Source organism: Microtus pennsylvanicus, chromosome 9 (assembly GCF_037038515.1).
Source record: "Microtus pennsylvanicus isolate mMicPen1 chromosome 9, mMicPen1.hap1, whole genome shotgun sequence".
Classification (NCBI taxonomy): Eukaryota; Metazoa; Chordata; class Mammalia; order Rodentia; family Cricetidae; genus Microtus; species Microtus pennsylvanicus.
In genome coordinates this window covers 85,922,533-85,946,240 of record NC_134587.1, presented here as the reverse complement: position 1 = coordinate 85,946,240, position 23,708 = coordinate 85,922,533, and the positions used below count along the sequence as shown (strand labels likewise).

The 23,708-nt window shown below is 44.5% G+C and overlaps 1 protein-coding gene across 3 annotated transcripts in view; it reads right to left on the bottom strand.

Annotated features, from left to right (window-relative positions):
• Positions 1-14,564, bottom strand: part of Enpp6 (ectonucleotide pyrophosphatase/phosphodiesterase 6) — a 99,254-nt gene extending 84,690 nt beyond the window's left edge. For 2 of the 3 annotated variants that reach the window (XM_075986730.1, XM_075986731.1), the window contains exon 1: positions 14,251-14,564. In XM_075986730.1, coding sequence (XP_075842845.1) covers positions 14,251-14,491 — 241 coding nt within the window. In that variant the 5' untranslated portion in view covers positions 14,492-14,564. The remainder of the gene's footprint in view (positions 1-14,250) is intronic. The other variant, XM_075986733.1, reaches the window with a different exon arrangement.
• Positions 14,565-23,708: the final 9,144 nt, after the last annotated feature.

The following is a 23,708-nucleotide window of genomic DNA, read 5'->3' as shown; positions in this document are numbered from 1 at the left end:
CAACACCACCGGTCCTTAGGGAACTGATAATTAAAACTGTGGTGAAATATTAATTCATCTTCCATTGAAATGGCTCAAAGATAAATGAAGGAAGAAACGAAGAGGGGGGAGAGGGAGGGAGGAAGAGAGGATGGAAGAAAGGGAAGGAAGGAAGGAAGGAAGGAAGGAAGGAAGGAAGGAAAAAGAAAGAAGGGAGGGAGGAAGAAAGGGAACAAGGGAGAATGGGAGGAGGGGAATAAAGGAGGAAGGGAGGGAGGGAGGAAGGAAAAGAAGGGAGAGGAAACAGAGGAAGGAGGAAGGGAGGAAGGAAAGGAAGATATGTTTAGAGAAGGAAGAGAGGAGAGAGAGAGGAAGGGAAGGAAGGGAGGAAGAGATGATGGGAGGAAAGGGGAAAGTATTGCTCTAGGAGGAAGGGAGGAAAGGAAGGAAGGGAAGAGGAACAGAAGAAGGACGAAGGGAGAAAGGACAGAAAGGCATTTCTATAGAAGGAAGGGAGGAAGGGAAGGAAGGTACTGCTATAGGAGGATGGTAAGAAGGTATTATTATAGCAGGGAGGGAGGCATTGCTCTAGGAAGGAAGGAAGGACAGGAGGGAGGCATTGCTCTAGGAAGGAAGGAAGGACAGGAGGGAGGCATTGCTCTAGGAGGAAGGAAGGACAGGAGGGAGGCATTGCTCTAGGAAGGAAGGACAGGAGGGAGGCATTGCTCTAGGAGGAAGGAAGGACAGGAGGGAGGCATTGCTCTAGGAGGAAGGAAGGACAGGAGGGAGGCATTGCTATAGGTAGGAAGGACAGGAGGGAGGCATTGCTCTAGGAGGAAGGAAGGACAGGAGGGAGGCATTGCTCTAGGAGGAAGGAAGGACAGGAGGGAGGCATTGCTCTAGGAAGGAAGGACAGGAGGGAGGCATTGCTCTAGGAGGAAGGAAGGACAGGAGGGAGGCATTGCTCTAGGAAGGAAGGAAGGACAGGAGGGAGGCATTGCTCTAGGAGGAAGGAAGGACAGGAGGGAGGCATTGCTCTAGGAGGAAGGAAGGACAGGAGGGAGGCATTGCTCTAGGAGGAAGGAAGGACAGGAGGGAGGCATTGCTCTAGGAGGAAGGAAGGACAGGAGGGAGGCATTGCTCTAGGAAGGAAGGACAGGAGGGAGGCATTGCTCTAGGAGGAAGGAAGGACAGGAGGGAGGCATTGCTCTAGGAGGAAGGAAGGACAGGAGGGAGGCATTGCTCTAGGAAGGAAGGACAGGAGGGAGGCATTGCTCTAGGAGGAAGGAAGGACAGGAGGGAGGCATTGCTCTAGGAGGAAGGAAGGACAGGAGGGAGGCATTGCTCTAGGAGGAAGGTAAAGCAGGCATCATGGCTTGCAGGATCTGCTATGAAATGAGAATGTGAGAGCTCTTGGCAGAATGAGGAATTTCAACAGGAATAAAGGATTCTGGAGCTCACACCACAAAGAACTGATGAACAAACACTTCAGGGGGAAAGGTCTTTACTCTGACTTGAACACCAAACACTGTGTGGCCTTCTAGACGCTTCCACTTCCTTTCTTACCTGAATGTCATCTCTATTTCAATTTGCACGCTCTGGGAACGAGAAAAGAAGCCACAGCAGCTGGGGGATGGTTAGCCATGCAAGAGCACACAGCAACGATGGAGGAGGGGGAGGAAGGGGCTAGGCAACAAGGCCAGGAATCCCCGTGCTTCTATTTGTCATCTCAGGAGAGATCCAGACTTGTCCCCAATTCAGACACTTGCACTTGGTGGGCTCACACTCTTAACCAGCTCTCGGACCCAAATCTTCACCCTGCATCTGTTCTGTTCAATAAGATAAATACACCAGACCCTTTAGAGAGCTTTCTGCATTTTACCTTTGGGGATGCTAAATGCTAAATTTACCTCTGGGAGAAACCTGGAACAGTCTGGGATACCCAGGTAGGGGAGGCAGGGATGGCAGGGATCTGGGGAGTGTGTTGTCTGGGTTACTCACTATGCCAGTGAGTGATTGAAGAATACAGTATTTGAGGTTTTCTCCAAAACATCGACGTTTGTTTAAGATTTTTGCCTTCAGGCATTAAAGCGGAATGTTTTCTCAGGTCCCGCTGTGAAAGTCAAGTTTAAACATACAGATGTTTTCTCACAGAAAGCCAGACATGCCATGGAGCCAGAGAGTGTATTTGTTTGGTTTGTGCAGAGTATCTGGAAGAAGAGAACAAGCCCCAGAAGTCCCTTCTGCAAACTCTGGGGGTGTCTCAATCACTACACCCAAAGATATAGGGACTTCAAGCCGCTGCCTCATTTTCTCAGCCCAGAATCCTTATCGTGGACCACCAGCGCCGCAGAGATACTGCAAACAGCTTTCTCTGAATGCACAAAGTAGGTCAAAGTGAAATTGTTGCAATCATAACGAAGATTGCAAAACGTCCTGGATTGGCATCCCCCTGTCTTAGTTAGGATTTATATTGCAGTGATAACTACACCATGGCCAAAAGCAATGTGGGCAGGAGAGTTTATTTCAGCTTATGGTTCCACGTCATTGCGGAAAGTCAGGGCAGGAACCTGGAAGCAGGAGCTGATATAGAAGCCATGAAGAAAGATGTGTGTTGACTTCGCTCTACATGGTTTGCTCAGACTGTTTTCCGATAGAACCCTGGACAACCTGCTTGGGGTGGGACTACCCACTTCAGTCATTAATCAAGAAAATGCACTACAGGCTTGTATACAGGCTAATCTGTATAGGTATTTTCTCAGTTGAGATTTCCTCTTCCCAAAGGACTCCAGGCAGTGTAGAGTTGACCTAAGACTAGCCAGCACAACCACACCCCAGGCTCACTCTGTAACTCTTAAGACTCTTCAGGGAGATTCGCCACTAGACTTCTGACATCCATGACACCTTTAGCACACACCTGGCAGTCACTAACGCATAGCTGACAATTCCTTCAGACGCAGGACTAGCGAGAGAGAGTGGCTTATCCAAATCCCAGCTAACTGTGGCAAGATCAGAAAAAGAGACTTGGCTTCAAACTCCCATTCCTGAACCCTCTCTGGTCTACCGACTTGCCCCATGTGGGTCACTCTAACCAGGCATGCTATGTTGAGTGTTCAAGGCTACTCATGGCTGAAGGTGACTGGCTAGTACACCTGGTCCAGCCCCTTTACAACCCAAGGCACATAGATTGTGTATATTCTTGCCTGTATACATTCTCATGACTACTGATCCTTCCAAAGACACCAGAGGCACTTCCTCTCAAAGACACCCAATGGGGAGTTTCTTCTTTCCGGACCAAGATATCCAAAGGATTCCAAACCACAAGTCCATTTGTAATTCAAGCACCTGCTGCTCTTTTTCTCAATGTTTCCTGACAAATCAATCCAAGACCTGACCATTGGAACTTCTCTCCTTGTTTTCAAAAGGGCTGAAGATATGTGTTGATTACAATTAAGAAAAGTGTCCAGCAAGAGTCAAATGGTACCCACAGGACCTGAGCCTCAGCCCTGCTCCAGCTTCCTGCCCATTGAGACTGTGGAGACAATGGCCCTCTTCACCCAAGGAGACTCTGAAACAAGAAACACGGGTAGGTGAAAGAAATGTTAACTTGCTGAGTCAGGTGCCCCCCCAATTAATTTCAAGGCTGCTTTACCCATTTTGGGGGCACAGAATTTCAGGATGAAGTGGGTCCTGAGAACAGAACAGTCTAACTAAACTCCCAAAAGCCCTAGGAAAAGGCATGTGGTCCCAATCAATCAAAATTGAGCAAGAGCAAGCAAGACCAGGGCTAGATCTGCCATGGTTTGTAGACCACAAGGGCTCCATTTGGAGGAATCTTCTGGGGGGTTAAATAGGCCTGCTGTTACTGTAATCAAAATCTTTCACCACGTTTTAAGGCTTCACTCCCCACCCCACCACTCCCTCCTGCAGGGAGCGGGTTTACAGCAAGAGCTCCCTCTTGGCTCCGTGGAGGCCAAGAGAAACATGCTTTTTGAGAAGTGGCACTTCAGTGTGGAGAGGTCATTGATGGGAGCTTAAATAACGATGCATCAGGAGACATTATTTCTTGTAAACACATCGAACACGCTTTTTCCTCTTCAAGGCATGAGTTGGCAAGAGCTCTTTAAGGCTTCTGTTGCTCCACACTTTGGTTACCCAGTGTGCATCCAGAGGCTTCCCCGGGGCTTGTTACAGAGACTGTGGTTTTACTCTGGACGGGGGGGAAAGAGGTTCTTAGGTGTTGGGTGTACATTTGTGAGAATTCTTCTCTCTCAGATGTGTGGGAAGTAGGGAGAACACGTCTCGGCCTTGGAAGCTACTCAAGCCCCCTTCCCTTTAATTCTTTCACGCCCGTCCTTCAGTTGGTCAGTAACTCCTTCCTCAAAGGTAATCTTCCAACTCAAGTCTACCCCTTCACAAAGAATGGATGTTTAAAGCTTGTGGGGGGAAGAGGGGTGGACTCACTCACTCTATTATCCTCCCTTGGGTTTTCTAAGTCTTCCACTAGTCACACGTGCTGTATGCAGATTTAAAATAAATTTACAAATTCCTCTCTCTGTATCCTGCGAGTCCACACCTAAACGCAGGTGTGTTTAACCTCTCTTCTTGCCTTCTTCAGATTTGCTTCTTTTGCTCTAAGTCATGGCCCTCATTTCACCCAACTCTTTATTGGCGTTTTTCTTTAATTATCTAACTTAAATTTAATTTCCTACTTAAAAGCCTTTTGGCTTATCTTGTAATATTTAATTCTACACCTGGCTTCTCTATGAAAATGGTCAAGATCCTTGTAGCTCCCAAGGACACCCACTTCTTCCCAGGTCCAGGCGCCTGTCTGCACACTGTTCAATTGGGTTATTCTGTTTTCAGCTTTAGGATATTGTTTTGGTCTGTGGTGGTTTCAGTGAGAATAGTCCCCATAGACTCGAGTGTTTAAATGCTAGGTGCCCAGTCAGTAGAACTAGGATAGGATTAGTAATTGCCAATCAGTTAGTCAGTCGGTCAATCCCTCCCTATCCCTCCCTGTCCCTCCCTTTTTCCTTTTTCCCTCCTTCCCTTCCTCCTCCCTTCCCACTGCCTATGGATTGGGATATAAAGCTCTCCAGTACATGACTGACTGCTCCCCACCGTCATGATTTAACCCTCTAAAACTGTAAGGAAGTCATCAATGAAATGCTTTTCTCTTATAAGGGTTGTCTTGGTTGAGGTGTCTCTTCACAACAATAGGACAGTAACTGAAGAGCCTGTTCTTTCATTATTTCACTCATAAATCAATCTTCGACATGCTAAGTGTCTTTGAAATCCCCTTCTCATCTAAGCTTGTTAAATGCAATAAACTCTACAAGTTTCTCACTGTAGCTATATCATTTTCAATGTATTTGTGGCACATGGCTTTAAAGTTAAAAACAATCCCTGGCCCTCCTTATGGGAGGATTGTGTAGCTCACTATTGGCATCAAGCTTGGCATTGTGATTTACGTCAGTCATTGAAATGTGAGCCTCTGTAATCTGTGCCACCTCTGAGCAGAAATTTTGAACACACTGCATTATTCCACTATTTTCTTTTTCATGCAAGCATCTTGTCTCTTCTAGAAGACAATTTTATTCAGTGTCCATTGTACCACTCCCAATGCAAAGGAAAGCTGAAGCAGAGTTAATTCCATAAGTTCTGTTCGTGACTGAAAAACAATGAATCATGTCTCTGGTACTGTTTGGATTTGCTTGTTACTGAAACGTAACTTAGATTGACCTTACTGATAGCTTGTAAATGTGTACAGCTGTCACCATGGTAATTTAACTGACTCTCTCTCTCTCTCTCTCTCTCTCTCTCTCTCTCTCTCTCTCTCTCTCTCTCATTCTGTCTTCACAGTAAACTTATTGGCTAATTTTTACTTTGTCCATCCTACTGCTAATGAAGCAAGCAAACGAACAAGATACATTAAAGCCCAAGGCTGAGCAAATTCTAAAAGTCAAAATATGGCAAATCAGATTAAATTGTGTGGCGGTTTGAATGAAAATGGCCCCCTAGGCTCATATATTTTCTTGCTTATTCCTCGGTTGGTGAACTGTTTGGAAATGATTAAAATGTGTGGACTTGTTGGAGAAGGGCATCACTGGGAAAGGGCTTTGCAGTCTCAAAAGTCCATGCCAGGTCCAGACTCTCTCTGTCTCTGTCTCTCTCTCTCTCTCTCTTCCTGCTGCCTGTGGCCAGAATATAAAGCTCTCGGTTACTTTCCAGCACCATGCCGGCTTCCACGATGTCACGCTCCCTGCCAGGACAATAATGGGGTAACCCTCTAAAACTAGAAGTAAGTCACCAATTAAATATTTTTTAAAAAAAAATAATAAATAAGAGTTGTCTTTTTCATGGTTTCTCTTCACAGGGATAGAACAGTAACAAAGACAAATTGCGTTTTTGTAGCAAATCCCTCACTCTTCCCACTATAGCAAGTATTACAGGTATCCTTCCAAAGCACATGTTCTAGTCCCCGGTCCCCACAGATGTGGTCTTTGTCCTAGTTTCATTTCTGTTGCTGGGACAAAACACCCCGACAAAAAAGGGTTAATTTCAGCTTGCAACTCCAGGTCACCGTCTATCATTGTGAGGAAGTCAAGGCAGGGACTCACATAGCTGCTCAAGTCACATCTCACTTAAGAGGTGAGAAAAATTAATGTGCACATGCTTGCTTGCTTGCTTGCTTATCCTCAGGTCAATTTTTCTTCTCTTGTACAGCCCAAGATCTACTGCCTAGGGAGTGGTGTCGCCCACGGTAGGCTGGGTCTTCCCCCCTCGGCTGGTGCTAGGAATCAAGACAACCTCAACCTCCCATAGACATGCCCACAGGTCAACTCAATATAGACGATATCTCGCTGAGATTCTCTTCCCAGATGCTTCTAAATAATCCCGAGAGGACAACCAGAGCATCACAGCCTTTTAAACTTTGCAAAGTTATTGTGATATCATCAGAGGAGTTTCCTGTTCCACAAGGATGGAGCCCGTATGAGAAGAAAAGAGAGGCAGACACAAACAGGGAGAATGTCATGCGACAGCAGAGACAAAGCTCTTAGGACCAAACAACACCGGGAATGATTGGCAATAATAGAAGCTAAGAGAAAGGCCTGTGCCAAATTTACCCTAGACCTTCAGAGAGAGCATAGCCTTGCCGCCACTTTAATTTTAGACTGCTGGCCACAAAGGCTGTGAGAGGATAAACACCCGCTGATGTAAGCTGCCTTATTCAGAATCGTTTTATGGAAGTCCTGGGAAACTTAAAAAACTACCAGCGTCTTAATTCCTGGGCAGAAATTTCCAGAAACTCTCGCAAAGTAGGATGGGGAATGGATACAGCCTGTCTGAAACCCCGTAATTCTTCCAGAGACAACCAAGTGTCAGTCTTATGTGGTTCATTTACAAGGTCATAATGGGGTAGCTTACACAGAAGAGCTTTGTTTCTCAAGTTCAAGACCCAAGTTCAACAGGGTTCATTCCTCTGAGGCTTCCCTGTGAGGCTTGAGATGGTTTTCTCCTCTGTGTGGTCTCACAGGTCTTCCTCTTAGACCTGTCTGGGTTCCAATCTTCTCTTTATGCATAGGCATAAATGATATTAGATTAGGGCTTGTTCTAATTTATTTATTTATTTATCTGAATTACCTATGCAGGGACCTTCTCTCCTATGGGCCACATTCCAAGGTATTAGGGTAGATTTTAACTCATGAATCTCACAGTGGATACAGGTCATCTCAAGTAACTATCTCATGTTTATGAGTATCTAAGGACCTTCTCATGATCCTAGAATGCACAGATTGGCCACAACAGTAGTAAGGATTGGATCCCAAGAATACAAAAATAGCCCCAAAGACTTCTGAAGTAGCCAGCTGTATCCCTAAATCTGACCGCCAAGACTATACCAAAATAAGCCCTTCCTTCTTCTTTTCCAGTTCTCTGCATTGGTTCCAGATTCTTTGCCTTGTTCTGTGTCTTGCTGTTCCATCTCCCTCCTTGGCTTTAGGAATCTTAACTACAACTAGATTCTCCTTTGGGCTGTGATAACTACTGACATTATGGTTAAATTTCCTACCCATATCACATTCTCTTTGATCCCTTCCTTTGGCACAACCCCTTCTACCAGGAAATTCTCCCTCTAGCCTTCTGGTACCTCCAACCTTACAATCAAAACTGAAAGATACATTTTGAGATCTATAGCTAGACATAAACGTGCACCTACACAGCTCTCGATTGCTTTCATATGATCATGAGTTTAGCTTGTTCTCCTTATTAGGAACATGGACTCTGGGGTTCTGAATGTCTGAGTCACTGGGATAGTGCTTCTTCACTGTAGCACATTTTATTTGGGAAGATAGAAATAAGTACATTGGTGCTCTGGTGGAATGGAAGATAAAGGATGGAGAGCGATGGAGGAGGGGTCAGTTATTCTACTTCAGATGGCTCAGAAAGATGCATCTGCTACCAGGGCTTTGAAGAAGAAGTCAGAAAAGGCAGAGGAATAGTCTTGGGACTTTGTGAGAGCAAAAAGAAGTAGGCAGTTCAATAGATCCTGACATGAGAATACACCCGGTTTAGCAGGGTACAGAAAAGACAAATATGAACCAGCCTAGGGAAGGTAAAACAGGAGCAGGCTGGGACCACTTCTGTAAGGGCTTTTACTTGGAGTGACCATGGAATCTCCTGAAAGTCTTGACTGAAAAGTGACACAGACAGATGGATGTTTCCCAAAGACTCTCTGGTTCTGTCATGTGACTATAGGTCACAGGAGGCAGAAGAGCCAGAACAGGGAAGCGGTTCTAGGCAACCACGGAGGTGGTTTCCACTGGGCACTGGCAATGGAGGTGGAAGAAACACAGGCTGGGAATGTGCCCTGAAAGCACAGCACACTTGGGCTGTGAGAGAGAAAGATCAGGAAGATGAGGAAGAGCCAGGAGAAGGGATGAACAAAGAGGAAGTAGAGAAAGCAGAGGAAGATGCGCTGGCACCAGATAAATCATCAACAACGGGGAGCGGTAGGTATGCCAAATGCTGGTCCTGGGTAAGAGCCTTGAAGTAAAGAACGGACCTGGATCTCTAGGATGGTGCTAGTGAACACAGGAGTTTAAGGGGTTGGCGTGAGAGTAAGGGACAAGAGTCAAAGGGTGCCCAAGGACAGAACACTTAATAGTGGAGGTATTTAAATCTGAGAAGCTTAACATCTGGGGTTCACGGTCTTGTGTCAGTGCTGAGGTCCAGGGCGGAGAGGAGCCAAGGATGTTGTCTCATTCTCCCTGTGCTATGGGTGAGTAGAGGTTCATGAACCCTGTGCCCTAGCTCCACAACGGCCTGAATTCTGCAAAAGCCTGTGAATGTGTGCTTTTCTCAAAATGGAATTGCTTGGGTACTTCCTACATTGATTCCCTTTGGTCCAAGTTTGGTTTTAATCTACATCCGGGATTTTCTTAAAATTGTAGGGAAGCATGTCTCGTCATGCCATTCGCTACTCCTAGAATGCCGCGTCCTTGATATCTGGCAATAATTTATATCGCACGCAATTTCTGGGAGTGTGTTCGGAGCATACTGGCACAGAGACTACTTGGGGCAGTTCACCTGGTTTTTGCTTTCATTCCCACAAAGGACTTAGAAAGCTCTCCTGCTAAGATTCTGAGGTCCTCAGAGACACCACTCAGCCCCACCCCTCCCTGGCTTCTTATGTGCTGCTTTTCAGGGCAGAGATGATCACGTCAAGCACATTTTCACATCCTGGCAGAAGTTTTTAAATGAAGCTGAAATTCTAGACTGGCTTCTTGACTGGCTTTCTAGCTACCGAGGGGGATGTCTGGGACACTTCAACTTCTTAGCCAGGAGTTTCAAAAACTTACAAACAAGTGTTCCACTGGCCTTAGTGAAGCAATGTTATGTTACTCTGAATAGCATTTTCTCTGACCAATGACCTGGACTCAACAGATCACTCTCCTTTCCAATATTAATTCTATGGGAAATTACCAAGTCAAATGTGAAATTGCCTGCCAAATAAACTCTCATTCTCCAGAAAGCTCCCCAGTAAAACAAACTTAAACAGAATGTGCTCTAGCCATGTTTACACTGTGTCTGCATTTTAACTAACATTAACTTGATCCACGCACACTGAACTTCAGGAAGATTAAGCAGAAAAGCAGATACAGCAATGGAAGCCATACTTCTGCCTGTTCTCTCGTTCAGATCTAAGCTTCTCTGCTTTCTCGGAGCCAGGCAGAGAGGTACATATCTGTGATTCCAATAGCAAGGAAGGGGGTTGAGGCAAGAAGATCAGGAGCTCAGAGCTAACCTGGGCTACATGGCTCAGTCCCAACAAAAACATGTCTTCATGCACCTATGATTAGAAGGAAATTCTCCACTCTGTTCCTTACAGCGGGTCAGGAAACTGCTTCTGGATTCTTTCTGTCTGAATCAGTCCAGCTTTCCCCACCCCTCCCCCTGACAAGCTCACACCTAAGTAGAATACCATAGCAAAATACCTCAGGTTGAGTGCCTTAAACAGTAGAAACTCATTCACAGTTTGGGAGCTAGCGGTTCACGCATAAAGAGATGCCAGACTTGGTTTCTCCTGAAGTTTCTCTCTGAACTTTGTCATAACCTTGCCTTTTCTCTACACATGCCATACACCAGGTGTCTCCTCTTCTTCCTCATTCTCCTCCTCTTCCCCTAATTCTCCCCCTCCTCGTTCTTCCTTCCCTCATCCTTCTCCTCTTTCTCCCGCTCCCCCCCCCCCCCCACACACTTTTGAGACATGGTTTCTCTGTGTAGCCCTGGCTGTCTTGGAACTCACTCTGCTTCGAACTCATAGAGATCCACCTGCCTCTGCCTCCTTAGCACTGGCATTAAAGTCTTGGAGCTCACAACACATCATGGTATATTTTACAGTATTAGTAAGTATCTAGTCTCTGAGCGGCTCTTTTCCTCAAGCGCAGTGTAAACCTCCTTGGTGAAAACCCTTGTTTTAAGACTCTGTGATTACAGCAATCAATTGATTGATCTTAATCACTATCAGAATTTTGTTTACAAATGTCCTGTGGGAAACGCCTTGGTGGGGGTGATGATCCGCACAGCGGCTTCTTCCTGATAGATGGGGCAGGAGAATCCCTAAAGTTTCTTAAAAATAAGTTCGTTTATTTATATTCCATTGACTGTCCTCGAAAATTCTGTCCCTAGGGAGTCTCAGCCATTTGTTAATGTCTATATGAAAGCCTCTCTAGAAGGCTGTATTGATCTGGCTTTTGTTGCTATAGTGAAATGTCCAAGGCTGAGAGCTTTATAAAGAAAATTAGCTTGTTTGGTTTACAGTCCTGGAGGCTGTAAGTCCCGGATTGGGTAGTTCCCTTGATTTGGTCTTTCTTGAAGTCTTGATGGCACTTGGCATCATGGCAAGAGAACACGTGGAAGAAATAAATCATATCTCACATTAGAAATCCAGAGAACATTCAAGGACCAGGCTCAAGTGTCTATGCTAAGTCAATCTTGTGAGAACTCATGGGTTCCATGAGACCTACGGTAATTTCTCTCCTGAAAGCATGTCCCTGCAGTGACCTAAGAGCTTTCTGGCAGTCTTCACCTTTGAAAGCTTCCACAGCGTTTCTCAGCATAGCTACACTGAGGACCAAGCCTCCAGCACACAAGCCTTGTGGGACACACCACATTTAAACAATAGATTCGGGGGGGGCAGTCCTAACATCTCGGACTCCCAGACACCACTCATTTCCATATCTGCACCTAGTACCTACCCAGGAGGGGTCTAGACCTGGCAATTTATCTTATTTTATGCTACGGCTAAGGACACAGAGGCTGAGGGCAATAAGACAATTGTCAAAGTCCTTCCTAGAAGGGCTCCAAGTAAGTTCTTCTGACTCCAGGGTCAGCAATGTTTTCCTTCCAATAACCCATTATCCCTCATTATGTGAAATTAGAAATATCAAGGGTACACTAACCCATGCAACGGAGTAAACATAGTTTCTCTTGTGAAGTCTGAGAAATCCAAACAGCCTATCTTTTGGTACCAAGTGACCTACCCCACAATTCTGTTGGCTTATAAAATGCTCAAATGCTCAAGTCCTATGTTTAGATAGAATTCTCAATGGATATATTCTTCCTTCTATTTAAGCACAAATGGAATCTCTCAACATCAAGTGGAAAAACCGTCTAAATGTGTCCTTCAGTCAGCTACAGGACAGTGGAATGATGTAAGTGGATTTCATGGTCTGAAAATTCTTCCCCGAAACCACGGGTTTACTCCTCAGGTGCAAGATGAATCATGCCCAAAGGCGTCTGTGCATAAACACGGGTCTGGCTGGCCACGCTACATCTAGCATCGCCTCTAAAAGCAAACAGGAGGGCAGACTTTCCAATCAGATCATGTATTTGCCTGAAAATCTATAGATAGAAGGTATGTGCGGTCTCTGCCTCTGACTAGCCTTAGTGGCAAAATTAGGGTGAGATCTTTGTGTGCTTGGAGCGATAGTCTCTCCCCGTGGGATAGCTTTCTCTCTTGAGAATACTGGGGCACAGAGCCTGAGGTTGTAGCACATGTTTGGGATCACTTAGCCCATATCCCCTAGAGATCCAGAGCGTGGAAAGAAGGTGTGTGTTTGATTGACAGAGGTTTCATGAAAATTCATCCTTGTGCCATGTCAGGCATGTGGCTCTGGAAAACAAAGTCCAGCCACATCACTGCATGTGCTGCATGTCCGTGTGGGCTTGCAATAGGCCCTTTTGACGGGCTGGAGTCAGACTTGATAAACTGGATTTTGTTCATTCTGCGCTGCAATTGAAAAAAAGCTGCACGTGGCAGCTTATTAATTGTGTCTCCCAGCAGGCGCTGAAAGACAAGTGGAGAGGGGTTGGCCAGTGTGTGTGAAGCCCCCCCTGCAGAATCGACTTGGGTCATACAATAACATCTATGTGTAGCCCAGAAGCCTGCAGACTGCTTCCAGCGAGTGAGCGACCACGGGCAAGCAGGCCGAGGGAAGGTCAGAGAAGCTTTTGTTAACTGTTTATCTTAGAGACTGGTTTGTCTGTGGGGGGGGGGGGGGGCAAACAAAGTCCTTGCTTGTGTGCGGCAGCCTAATTTTTTCTCCCCCATATCTCAATTTCTAATTCTCCAAAGTATCTATTCCCTTTAATTTGTGGAGTCAGCTCAAGGTGAGTTTGTGTACACCTGGGGCAAGACAGAAATCCCAGGGTGCTCAGCCCCTTCTTGTTACCATCCTTTACTGAGTTATTTCAATAGCCAGAATGCACAGCTAAAGATACCAGTACCATGTGTTCAGACTCCTTTGGCTTTGGAGTTTTGTAAAGCTATCTAATGAGATATCAGTTCTTAGGTCTTGTTTGGCAATGTCGTTTCAAAGTTCTCCCTGAGTTCAGGGCAGGTAGTGAAGTCCCGCCATGACTGCATGCTTATCCTCCCTGGATAGCTGGTTGGCAAAAGAAAACCCCAAACTTTCTGGACACCTCTTGCTGGTTTTGCAAAGTTAGATGAGCAAAACAGAAGCTGGGAACCCAGCTGCAGGAGCAGGAAGAGGCTGTAGGATTTACCACGCGGAGGCTCAGTTTTCTGGAATCACCTTTGGCATTCTGGCAATCCTAGACAGAGGCAGGTCATCTTTAGCCAAATCCACTTTTCCCAGATGAGCAGCTGGAATTCTATCTGCTCATTAGGGGTTGCGCTTACTTTTTGCCATTCCCCTGTCCCTCGTTTCATAGATGGTAGGCAATCTTAATTCCACAACAAAAATGATTCGTCTCTGTATCATGTTACCTGGCCCAAAAAGGCCAAAATAGAGAGTAGAGAATACTGGAGCGTGAACTAAAATGTCCCTTCCAAGCTGTCTAGAAACAAGGTTCCCTGCCTGAGCGTAATTGTCACAGTTTTCCCATTGAATAGTCAGTCTGCAAGAATCCAAGCATCAGCAAAGGCACAGAGGGACTTAGTGTGGGTTCACAGAGCCCTGTCCATCTTCTGCACCTGAACTTAGAAAATGCAATGTTATTTTTTTTAAATCTCTGGAACAAGCAACGATAACCACTTTTAAAAATCTCAAACTTGCATCTATTGTTATGGTCATCTCTTCTGTTTATAGACAATCCGAAACAGTTCCTTGGGAGGACGTTTGTGGGAAAACACAACTGTGACCAAAGGAAAGCCTGAGCTGCGACCATAGGTTCTTGCCTGTCTTTGATGCCAGAGAACAGCTGTGCCCTCCCCTCCCAGAAGTGGACGTGGTAGGTACTCACCTGTCATTAGAGTGTAGTAATTGGGATAGGAGAGGCTGGGGAAGTCCGGAGTCAAGTAATCCACTTTGACTCCCCTGCTCACAATCTCTCTGAAGCCAGGCAAGGATGCCAGGACCTCCTCACTGATGTAGTCTGAGCGAAAGCCGTCCAGGAGAAACACCAGGAGCTTCCGGTGGGCAGAAGCTGGCCAGACCAGGCTGAGCCCAAACACCAGCAGGAAGGCCCCGAGCTTTACTGCCATGCTTCCAGGGGCCTGTCAGAGCTGGCTGGCACCACTGTCCCCTGTGAAGCCCGAGGATGGAGAGCCTGGAGCTGTTCTCTCCTCTAGGGGCTGGACCTTAAGCTGCTGCTCTTCCTAAGCCAACTTCACTTGCGGGGATTTAAAGGAACAGCATTCCATTTTTTAAAAACGTTCCTGTTCACCCCTACCAAGTCCAGAGACTGACCCCTTCTGCATAGGCTGTGCTCTCTGACACCCTAGAATTAACACGAAGGGAGAAAGCAAAACCTTGTTGTTTTGGTGAACGGTCTATAAATATAAACATCCGTGAAGAGGCGAAGGCTTGGAAAATGACAAAGTCAACACTTAAATTTGCAATTGTGCTGACCAAAGGGAGGAGCTGGGGAGAAGGGAAGTCTTTGAACTTGTGCTGCCTGATTTAAACCTTCTGACCTCTTCTCTTAATCATTCAGTAACCCCAAACTCTTAACTTAGAATATAAACTAGAGGGTGTGAACATTTAGGCGGGCTCTAGTGAGCTATGAAGTCCTGTCACAGCCATAGACTTTGAAAACAAATGACTTATCTAGGTCTCTTCTGTTGAATTTTGTCTTCATATGCCCCAAAATGCAATGCTATTGTCTTATTTTTTCAGATGCAAATAAACTATTGGTGCCTAGCACTCACCTGGAGGAGGCGTTGCTAAACAGAGATGCTACCAGAGGAGCCAGAGAGAAGATTCTACAGCTGGATCTGAAGAGGTCAGACCTAACAGGTTCGTCTTGGGCAGCATTGCCCACGAGGCTGAAACAAGATGGAGGATGCCACCTTGACATGGAACAAGAACTTGAAACAACCAAGCAAGTCCAACACAGGAACAAGTAGTCAGAGGAGCCTCTCCCAGGAGGAGGGCTAGGAAGGGGAGAAGGTACAGGTCCTCTAGGAGATAGATGGTCAGGACGAAGTCCCCAGGTCACAGGAACTCTCTACAGTGGTTCTTCCAACTGGGGCAAAACTAAACAATATGTTTATGTAAAAGCTCATAAAATATGTGTAGCCACAGAAACAACTTAGAAAATATTGGGTTGTGTTGGCGTTATAGGGTGGCTTGGATCCTGAGGAGCCATGCAGGCATGGTCAGCCTGCGGTGTCCCTCATCTCCACGGCACTGACCAGCCGCTTGCCTTCTCCCGCTTCACCGTTCCCTCGTGTTGAAATTCAAACCTTCACATGGCACCATGGATAAAAAGAAATTAGTCATCCAGGCGGTGGTGGCACACACCTTTAATCCCAGCACTTGGAAGACAGAGGCCATCGGATCTCTATGAGTTCGAGGCCTGCCTGGTCTACAGAGAGAATGCCAGGACAGGCTCCGAAGCTACACAGAGAAACCCTGTCTTGAGAACAAACAAACAAACAAAAAGGAATTGGCCAACTGACATTTCAGTTGACTCAGACAAGAACGAACCTTTTTTTCTCCAATGAAAGAAAATGCTTTTATAATTAAATCCACTTTTATCTTTTTAAAAATAGAAAAAGGGTAGTTTATCCTTAATGTGTATTAGTTTGGAAACACAATTTTATTCTTGCTTTGTTTTTCAAGACAGGGCTTCTCTGTGTAGCCTTGGCTGTCCTGGAACGTGCTCTGTGGACGAGGTTGGCCTTGAACTCACGGAGATATGCCTTCCTCTGCCTCCAGAGTGCTAGGATTAAAGGTGTACACTACCACCACCTGGCTTTCCAATTTTAGTCTTATCTATTTGAATAGTAATATATTGTTGCTTTACTAAATAGAAAAGATGAGAGATGTGAAGGAAGGGGACGGGGAGGAAAAGAATGAAGAATTGAAAGGAGAAGAGAGGGAGAGAGGGAGGGAAGGAGGGAGGGAAGGGGGAGGGAGGGAGGGAGGGAGGGAGGGAGGGAGGGAGGGAGGGAGGGAGGGAGGGAAAGGACATGTACTAATAACTGGTAGGGGCCCAGCCATGGGCATTACACATCTAAAAAGAACTCCCCACAAAGAAGCCCAAGGAAGCTGCAGACTCAGCTGGACCCTGAAGCCTGAGTTTTGCTAGCCGGGCAAGTCCACATATTTGCCTTGGTGTTACCCCAGGTTAGCTCAGGAGAGAATCAGTGGTCAGACTTTGGAAACGAGCATAAAATGACTGTGGCATTTCTCTGCCCTGTTAGAGAGCAGGCGAGCTCGCTGCCTAGTTTGACTTTTCACTTTCGCCTTTTTATCTCTGCAACATTGTTATGTTATTATTGTTAAGAATGCAACACTTAACGAAGCCACATTTTCTGTTTCAGCCTCTTCAGCTCTCACTAAAATATCAAGTAATTCTTCTGCTCTTGGCAACATCTACAAAACCTGGCTTTTTATAAAGAGAATTTTTATGTTTTATCAAGATAATTGTGTTTCCCACTAAGCTTGTCAAATTTACACTTAGGAAACTGAGTATATATATATATATATATATATATATATATATATATATATATATATATATATATACTCAATATATATAAATCTACCTCGCTTGTCTTTCTTTTGTCAGTCTAGGTAATATAGTTCCCAGGATTATTTATTCAATTTTCAGTTTACACACTGACTCCTTTTTAGTCCTCTTAATTTCCTCAGTGTTTGTCTTTCAATATGTTGGTTTTATCTCTGCTTTGGGTCTTGTCTTACAACTGTTTAAATTATATTATTTTAATTAATCATTAATTAATTATGTGACCTTTGGGAGGGGTCACAGATCAGATATTCTGCATAGCAGACATTTACATTGCAATTCATAATAGCTGCAAAATTATAGTTATGAAGTAACAATAAAGACAATCTTATGGTTGGGGGTCTCCACCACATGAGGAACTGTATTGCAGGGTCACAGCATCCGGAAGGCTGAAAACCTCTGCCATACAGGAACACTGCTTCCTGCCTTCTCCCTCACAGTATCTCAGCTTGCTCTCTTATACATCCCATGACCACCTGTCTAGAACTGACACCACCCACACTGGACTTGACCCTTCCACATTGATCATTAATCAAGAAAATGTCCTCCAGGCTTGCCTGCAGGCCAATCTACAATTCCCCAGTTGGGCTTCCCTCTTTCCAAGTGATTCCAGTTTATGTCAAGTTGACAAAGATCAACCAGACCAATTACTAACTGGGTTCATCTGTCCAAAATAAAAACCTAACATTCCAGAAAATGCTTGCAGGAAAATAGAAGAGACTACTTTAAGACCTTACATTTTCTTTTCAGAAAAGAACCTAAGAAAAAGTCTCAGATAAGTAAATCTAAACCCGTGGTCCACATGGCTTCTGATTCTGGCTTTTGGAGTCATTCCACTGGGGAGTCAGCTGGTACCACTAATACCTTACCTTTGACCCAGCAGGCAAATCTGGGATCCAAACTGAGAGAACCATTTTTTCCCCTAACAGTCCTTCCCATCCAGGACTACCCAAGACAGGACCGGATTTGAGAGACACAGTCTGCCTTTTTATCGACATAGATTGTGGAGGACTGCCCATTTCAGGCCCTGTCACTGCAGACATGTCTCTGCGTACTCCTAGAGAGAGCAGTGTGCGCCACTTTGCTACAATTCCTGGATAAGGTGTTGGGATATTTAGAGTACAATAAATCTGCCCCCTGCCCCCAGGAACTGTAAGTGAGCCTCCATTAGTTGCCATGGTCACAGTGTCTCTTCACAGCAACAGAAACCCTAACTAAGACAAGAACTCTTTCAAAAGGACGAGGGAGGACAATGACTGATAAGGTCATTGTGCTAGCCTACATTTTTGGAAGGCCACACACTATTTCCAGTCTCTATGTCAGTTTCTTCAGAGGCATTTTCCTGGCAAGTGATTAACAAACTCGTTAGAATTAACTTTTAAGGGGAAGTCTCTCTATCAGAAAGCCTCTGCATAAATAGAAATCTTATAAGGATTAATAGAAATCTTATATTTAGTTATTAATGATATTTTGGCAGCCCATATACATGTTTCCACTCTGGGTCACAGATCTGACTCAGATGCTATTCTTTGGATCAGCAACCAGAGTTTTACAACATCAGTTCCTGGTTTGACAGGCAGCTGGTTATGAGGGAGGAGACCATCCCTAATGACCGTGGAGTCTGCTAATACCTAACCAGCTATGCAACACCAAGAGCACATTGCTGATTCCCAGCTTTGAGCACCACACAGCATACTGCTGATGTGGGAGAAGAGCAGACACAGAGTTCACTTTCCAGGGGGTTCATATCACTCAGATAATCGTATGTCAACACTGAACAATGAAAAGACAGCAAAGTTCTATAAGGAAAAAAATCATAGATTCGCCTCTACTGAAACTGGAGTCATTGGAGCTGGGGAGAATGAGACAGATAGACAGACAGACAGACAGACAGACAGACAGATGCATACATATATATATATATACATACATATGTATACATACACACACAATAAATATATATGCACACATTCTCACAAACATGAACGTGTACATGTGCATACACACCCACAGAGAGAGAGAGAGAGAGAGAGGAAAGAGAGAGAGAGAGAGAGAGAGAGAGAGAGAGAGAGGAAAGAGAGAGAGAGCTCAAAACACTTGAAAAAGAAAACATTAGGGAAAAATTTCTCAGTAGATCCAAGTGACTGCCAAAGGTTATTTAATAGTATTACAACAAGCCAATTTCTTAGTTTTGGTAACAGTACTAGGTTTCATTATAGTGATAAAAATGGAGTTTATGGGAACCATCTACATTGTGCTGAAAATCCTTCAGGAAATCTAAATTTTTTTTTCATAATACACAGTTTTTTGTTTTGTTTTTAATTGTGATTAGAATCCTGGTCATCAGTAGGAGGTCGCAGGGAGGATAAAAGTGTCTTTGAAAATACCAAACAATAGAGTAACAACTGCCCATTGTTTAGAAGCTAGGAGGAAGGCTTTCTCAAAATGTATCTAGCCGGCTACCTTATGAACCAAATCTGCAATTACTTGCTTTTTGTCATAGCAAAGTGTCTTAAGTGTCCTCGCTAAAGCAGAAGGAGATTGTCTGTAGTATCCAGACAGCTTATAATCCTTAACCCAAAGCAAGCAAAGCAACACACTCAAGTTTGTTAAAGGAACCCATGGAAAGCATAGTTAGTCCCTGGAAAATATGAGTGCCATTTTTCATAGGAGTTTTGTTCACCCGCTTGCCCAGGGAAGATAGTCACTACCCTTGCCTGATGTCTCACACTGACACTGGTAAATGCTCAGCCAGTATTAACAGATTGTGTTGATTCTCAGAGCTAGAATATGGCTCATTGATATTCCTTCCTGTGAAATAAAGGTTTGTTTCAAATTAAAATGCAATGTCCATATACCAGAGCAATCACAGCTCATCACATCAGTTATACCTGAAAAATAGAAGGCGATATGTACAAAAATTAGACAGAGCAGATTAGCACCTCGGATAGAATATATGGTGAATACTGAAATATCAGTAAAGAAAAAAATATGAAAAAAGGGGCAGGAGACATGAAGAGCCAAGTAGCAGAGCAAGAACAGCAAATGGCTAGGAAAGTTACTAAATGTTCAGTCTTGCAGTAGTGAGGAAATGAAGCACCAAATACAGACTTACTGTTCTGTTGTCTGTCAGGTTGGGACATGAGGCCCTTTGATGATCCTGGCAGGATTATGGCGCATTTGAAAACTGAGTAGCATCAGCTGGTAAGTTCTGGCACTCGGTCCCCTCCTAGTACTTCCGCTCCTGGGGACGGTCCAAGGAGCAGCGTAGACCCTACTCAGCAGCCCTGAGGACCAGTCAGCATTCTTCCGCCGTTCAGCACGCACCTTGGTTGTGCTCATTGACTTTCTTCCGTACTTCCATTTCCCTGTTTGTAAAATGAGTAAAACGAGGATCTTGCCGGTCATGGAACTCGCTCGTGTAGACCAGGCTGGCCTCAAACTCACAAGAGATCCGCCTGCCTCTGCCTCCCGGAGTGCTGGGATTAAAGGTGTGCATCACCAATGCCCCGCCCAGAGTGGATAATTTTTACGTAAAAAAAACCTTCAATATGTGGTGTCTGTTCGAGTTTCATCGTAGGACAAAAGAAGCTCAGGGGAGAAAAGGATGTGTGGGGCATACACTTCCGGGTCACAGTCCATTACTGGGGGGGGAAGTCAGGACACGAAGCCGGGCGGGAGCTTGAAGCAGAAACCACAGAGCGTATGCTGCTTGGCTTCCTTGTAAAACCCAGAGCCGCCTCACAGGCAATGCTACCTCCCACAGTGATGGAGGGGGCTCCTATGTCAATCAACAACCAAGACAAACCCATACACATGTGACCTAGTCAGTCACTCCATTGAAACTCCTTTCTCAAGCCACTCTAGGCTATATCTTGCTCTCAGTTAAAGCCAACTAGTACAGCATTCAGATGATTGACGTTACTCATGGGGCAAATGGGAGCAACCTCCCAGTGCCTAGATTTTCCTGATGTTTCAGGTCCCATCCCCCTGCCTCACTTGAGGCACACCTACACACCTGAATGCATTTGCTAAATTCCAGCAGACACATTCTGCTATGCCCTAGGGACATTCAGGTTGGCTTCCTTGCACGTGGAGAAAGGTCCCTAGGTATTCATTTCAGCACTGTTTGCTAAGATAAAATACTAGAAACAATTCTAAACATTGATTAACAAGAATATGCATCATTGATAGGTTTCATGCATGTTCAAATAGTAGAGATTGTATAACTCTTCAAAAAGTAAATTAGATAAATATTTAGATTTTGGTTGAGCTCAGGGACACCATCCAGTGGTATAAACCAGTTACAGCTGGATGCATGGAGCACACATGTTAATACACAAGTGTACAATAACACTCTACAGAGACAGCAAACATGCAAGGGAAAGCCAACAAGGCGCTGCATCTTTGAACATAATGTTCTACTTGTCTAAAAAGTTGACAATCTATTACAATTCTGTACACCCAAAGGTTGGCTTATGGATATCATTTGTATTATGCCTTTTGTAGGCCAGACACTATTATAACATTTTTTAAAAAATCAGCAGGTTTTGGTGATTAATTGAACATGTGGGTGGTGAGGGAGAGGGAAGGCCGTTGGATGACTCCCAAGGTTCTGCCTTAGATGACAGAATAGAGCCATTTGTCAAGATCTGGACTATAGGGAAATTGCCATCTTTAAGCGTTCACCCCATCACATAAATCAGAAAAAGGAGGGATGTTAAGCTAATTTAAACCATGATCCAAGGTAACAAAGGAACTCTATCTTCTGCATAGACGGAGGGAGATGATCTGAGCACAAGAGAAAAGAGCAAGCCGTCCTAAATCCCGCCTCAAGCTCTCAGATACAAATGACCCCCTGTTCTTCCTTTATGTCTTCACTGGATAAATAGATACCATCACAGATACAGAGAAAAAGTTAATTGATGGGTAGTTACGAATTATAAAAAAGTTGACATGTTAAAAAAATGTTTAAAAATCAACCAACATGCTAATTCTCATTTCTTAGGAGAAGTGGGGGCAACGTTTGTCAAATGAATATGTTTGAGTTTACATTTAAACTGTAAAATAGGAAGGATGACAGAGAGCAGGGTGCTGACTTAAAACACCTTGATGGAAGAACTGCATGTCTTGGTTGTAGCAAAGTGAGAAGATCTGATTTGAAGAAGGGACATAATTAGCAGCTGTAAACTCTAACCAGAGGCCCCCCTTCTCCTCCAGCAGAGAAAAAGCGGAGCTTCAAATAGGCAGAGGAGTGTGCCCTGGGAACATGAAGGGAAGCTGGTGGACTCCTCAACCTCCCTCGACAGTCTCCTTCCAGATTTCGGATTTATCCCATCTCTCTTTTCCCCACCACCTTCTATTGTTTATTGCTGGAAATATGTCTAGTCTTTGCTCCTAGTGGCTTAGGTATATATCCTTTATTTGAGAGTTTTGGGGTCACTGTGCTTCAGAATGGAAGTATTTTTTCTGATTCGAGAGAGACATTTTACAGAAGCAGTTGTAATAGAGGCTGAGACATCACAGGGTCATCAAGTTCGTTAATGTTGGCAACTAGTGGCTATTAATAACAGTCATTAAAATCAAGAGCATCATTACTACAATATTTTTTTCCTTTTTACCTATTTTTTTAAGGTCTGAAGCTCAAATATTTTTAAAAGTGTTTTTTAGGAAGCTAATCATATATTTGACAAAAGTGTGTGTGTATGCACACACGCATGTGCAGGTATGTGTGTGAATGAGTGTGTCATAATTTGGTGTCATAAATAGTCTCAAATAAAAGCATAGTAAGTATATGTCCCTTAGTTGGTACAGGTAAAATCAGAGTTTTCTATCAAATAAATGACTAAACATGGACCTCAGATCCTTGCTGTGTTTTGAGATGTTAGATTTTAGAACCCAGAAAATTTTAGATTGACAGGAAGACAAACAAGGTACCAGAGATTTCCTATATGGCCCCGGATGCCACATGCATGGCCTCGCCCACTCTTGGCCTCTCTCATTGGTGTACACTGGTACATCCCATTGTCACATACATGGTCATCGTTAACATCCAGTTTCACTTTTGGTATAGTTTCTGTTAGTCTGAGAAAAATGTATGATAAGTGTCCACCATTGCATTTCCATGAAAGAGATTTTCACTCCCCTGAAAGTCACGTATGTTCAGTATGTTCACACCCCTCCTCCCAAGAAAGCCTTTGCATCTACTGATCAGCTTACTGTCTTCGAAGTTTTACAGTGGTTGACTCATTCACGTGGTCATGTTGGTCATGTTCATCTTTCCACGTCTTTTTACAGCCTCATACTTCACCTCCTTTCAACACAGAAAATCTCACGATCTTGACAGCACAGCTTATGTGTCTCTTCACATGGTGAAGGACATCTTGGTTGCTTCTAAGTTTTAGTAACTGTGAATGAAACTTCCCTAAACATCCACTCAGAGGCTTGAGTATAGACGTGAGTTTTTCTCTCCTTTGGGGAGATGCCCAGGACTGGATTTGCTGCATTGAATGATAAGAATCTGTCTTCCAAATGGCTATGCCGTTCTGCCTTCATGGCAGGAATGAATGTGATTCCCAGAAGCCCGAAGCTCACTGAAATTTGGTAGTAGCATCTCACTATTGTCTCAGTTTGTATTTCCCTTACTTCACGATGGGCAGCCTCTTTTCTCATGCTTGCTTATCCATAACATTTTCTTTGGTAAAATGTCTGCTGAGGTCTTTGGC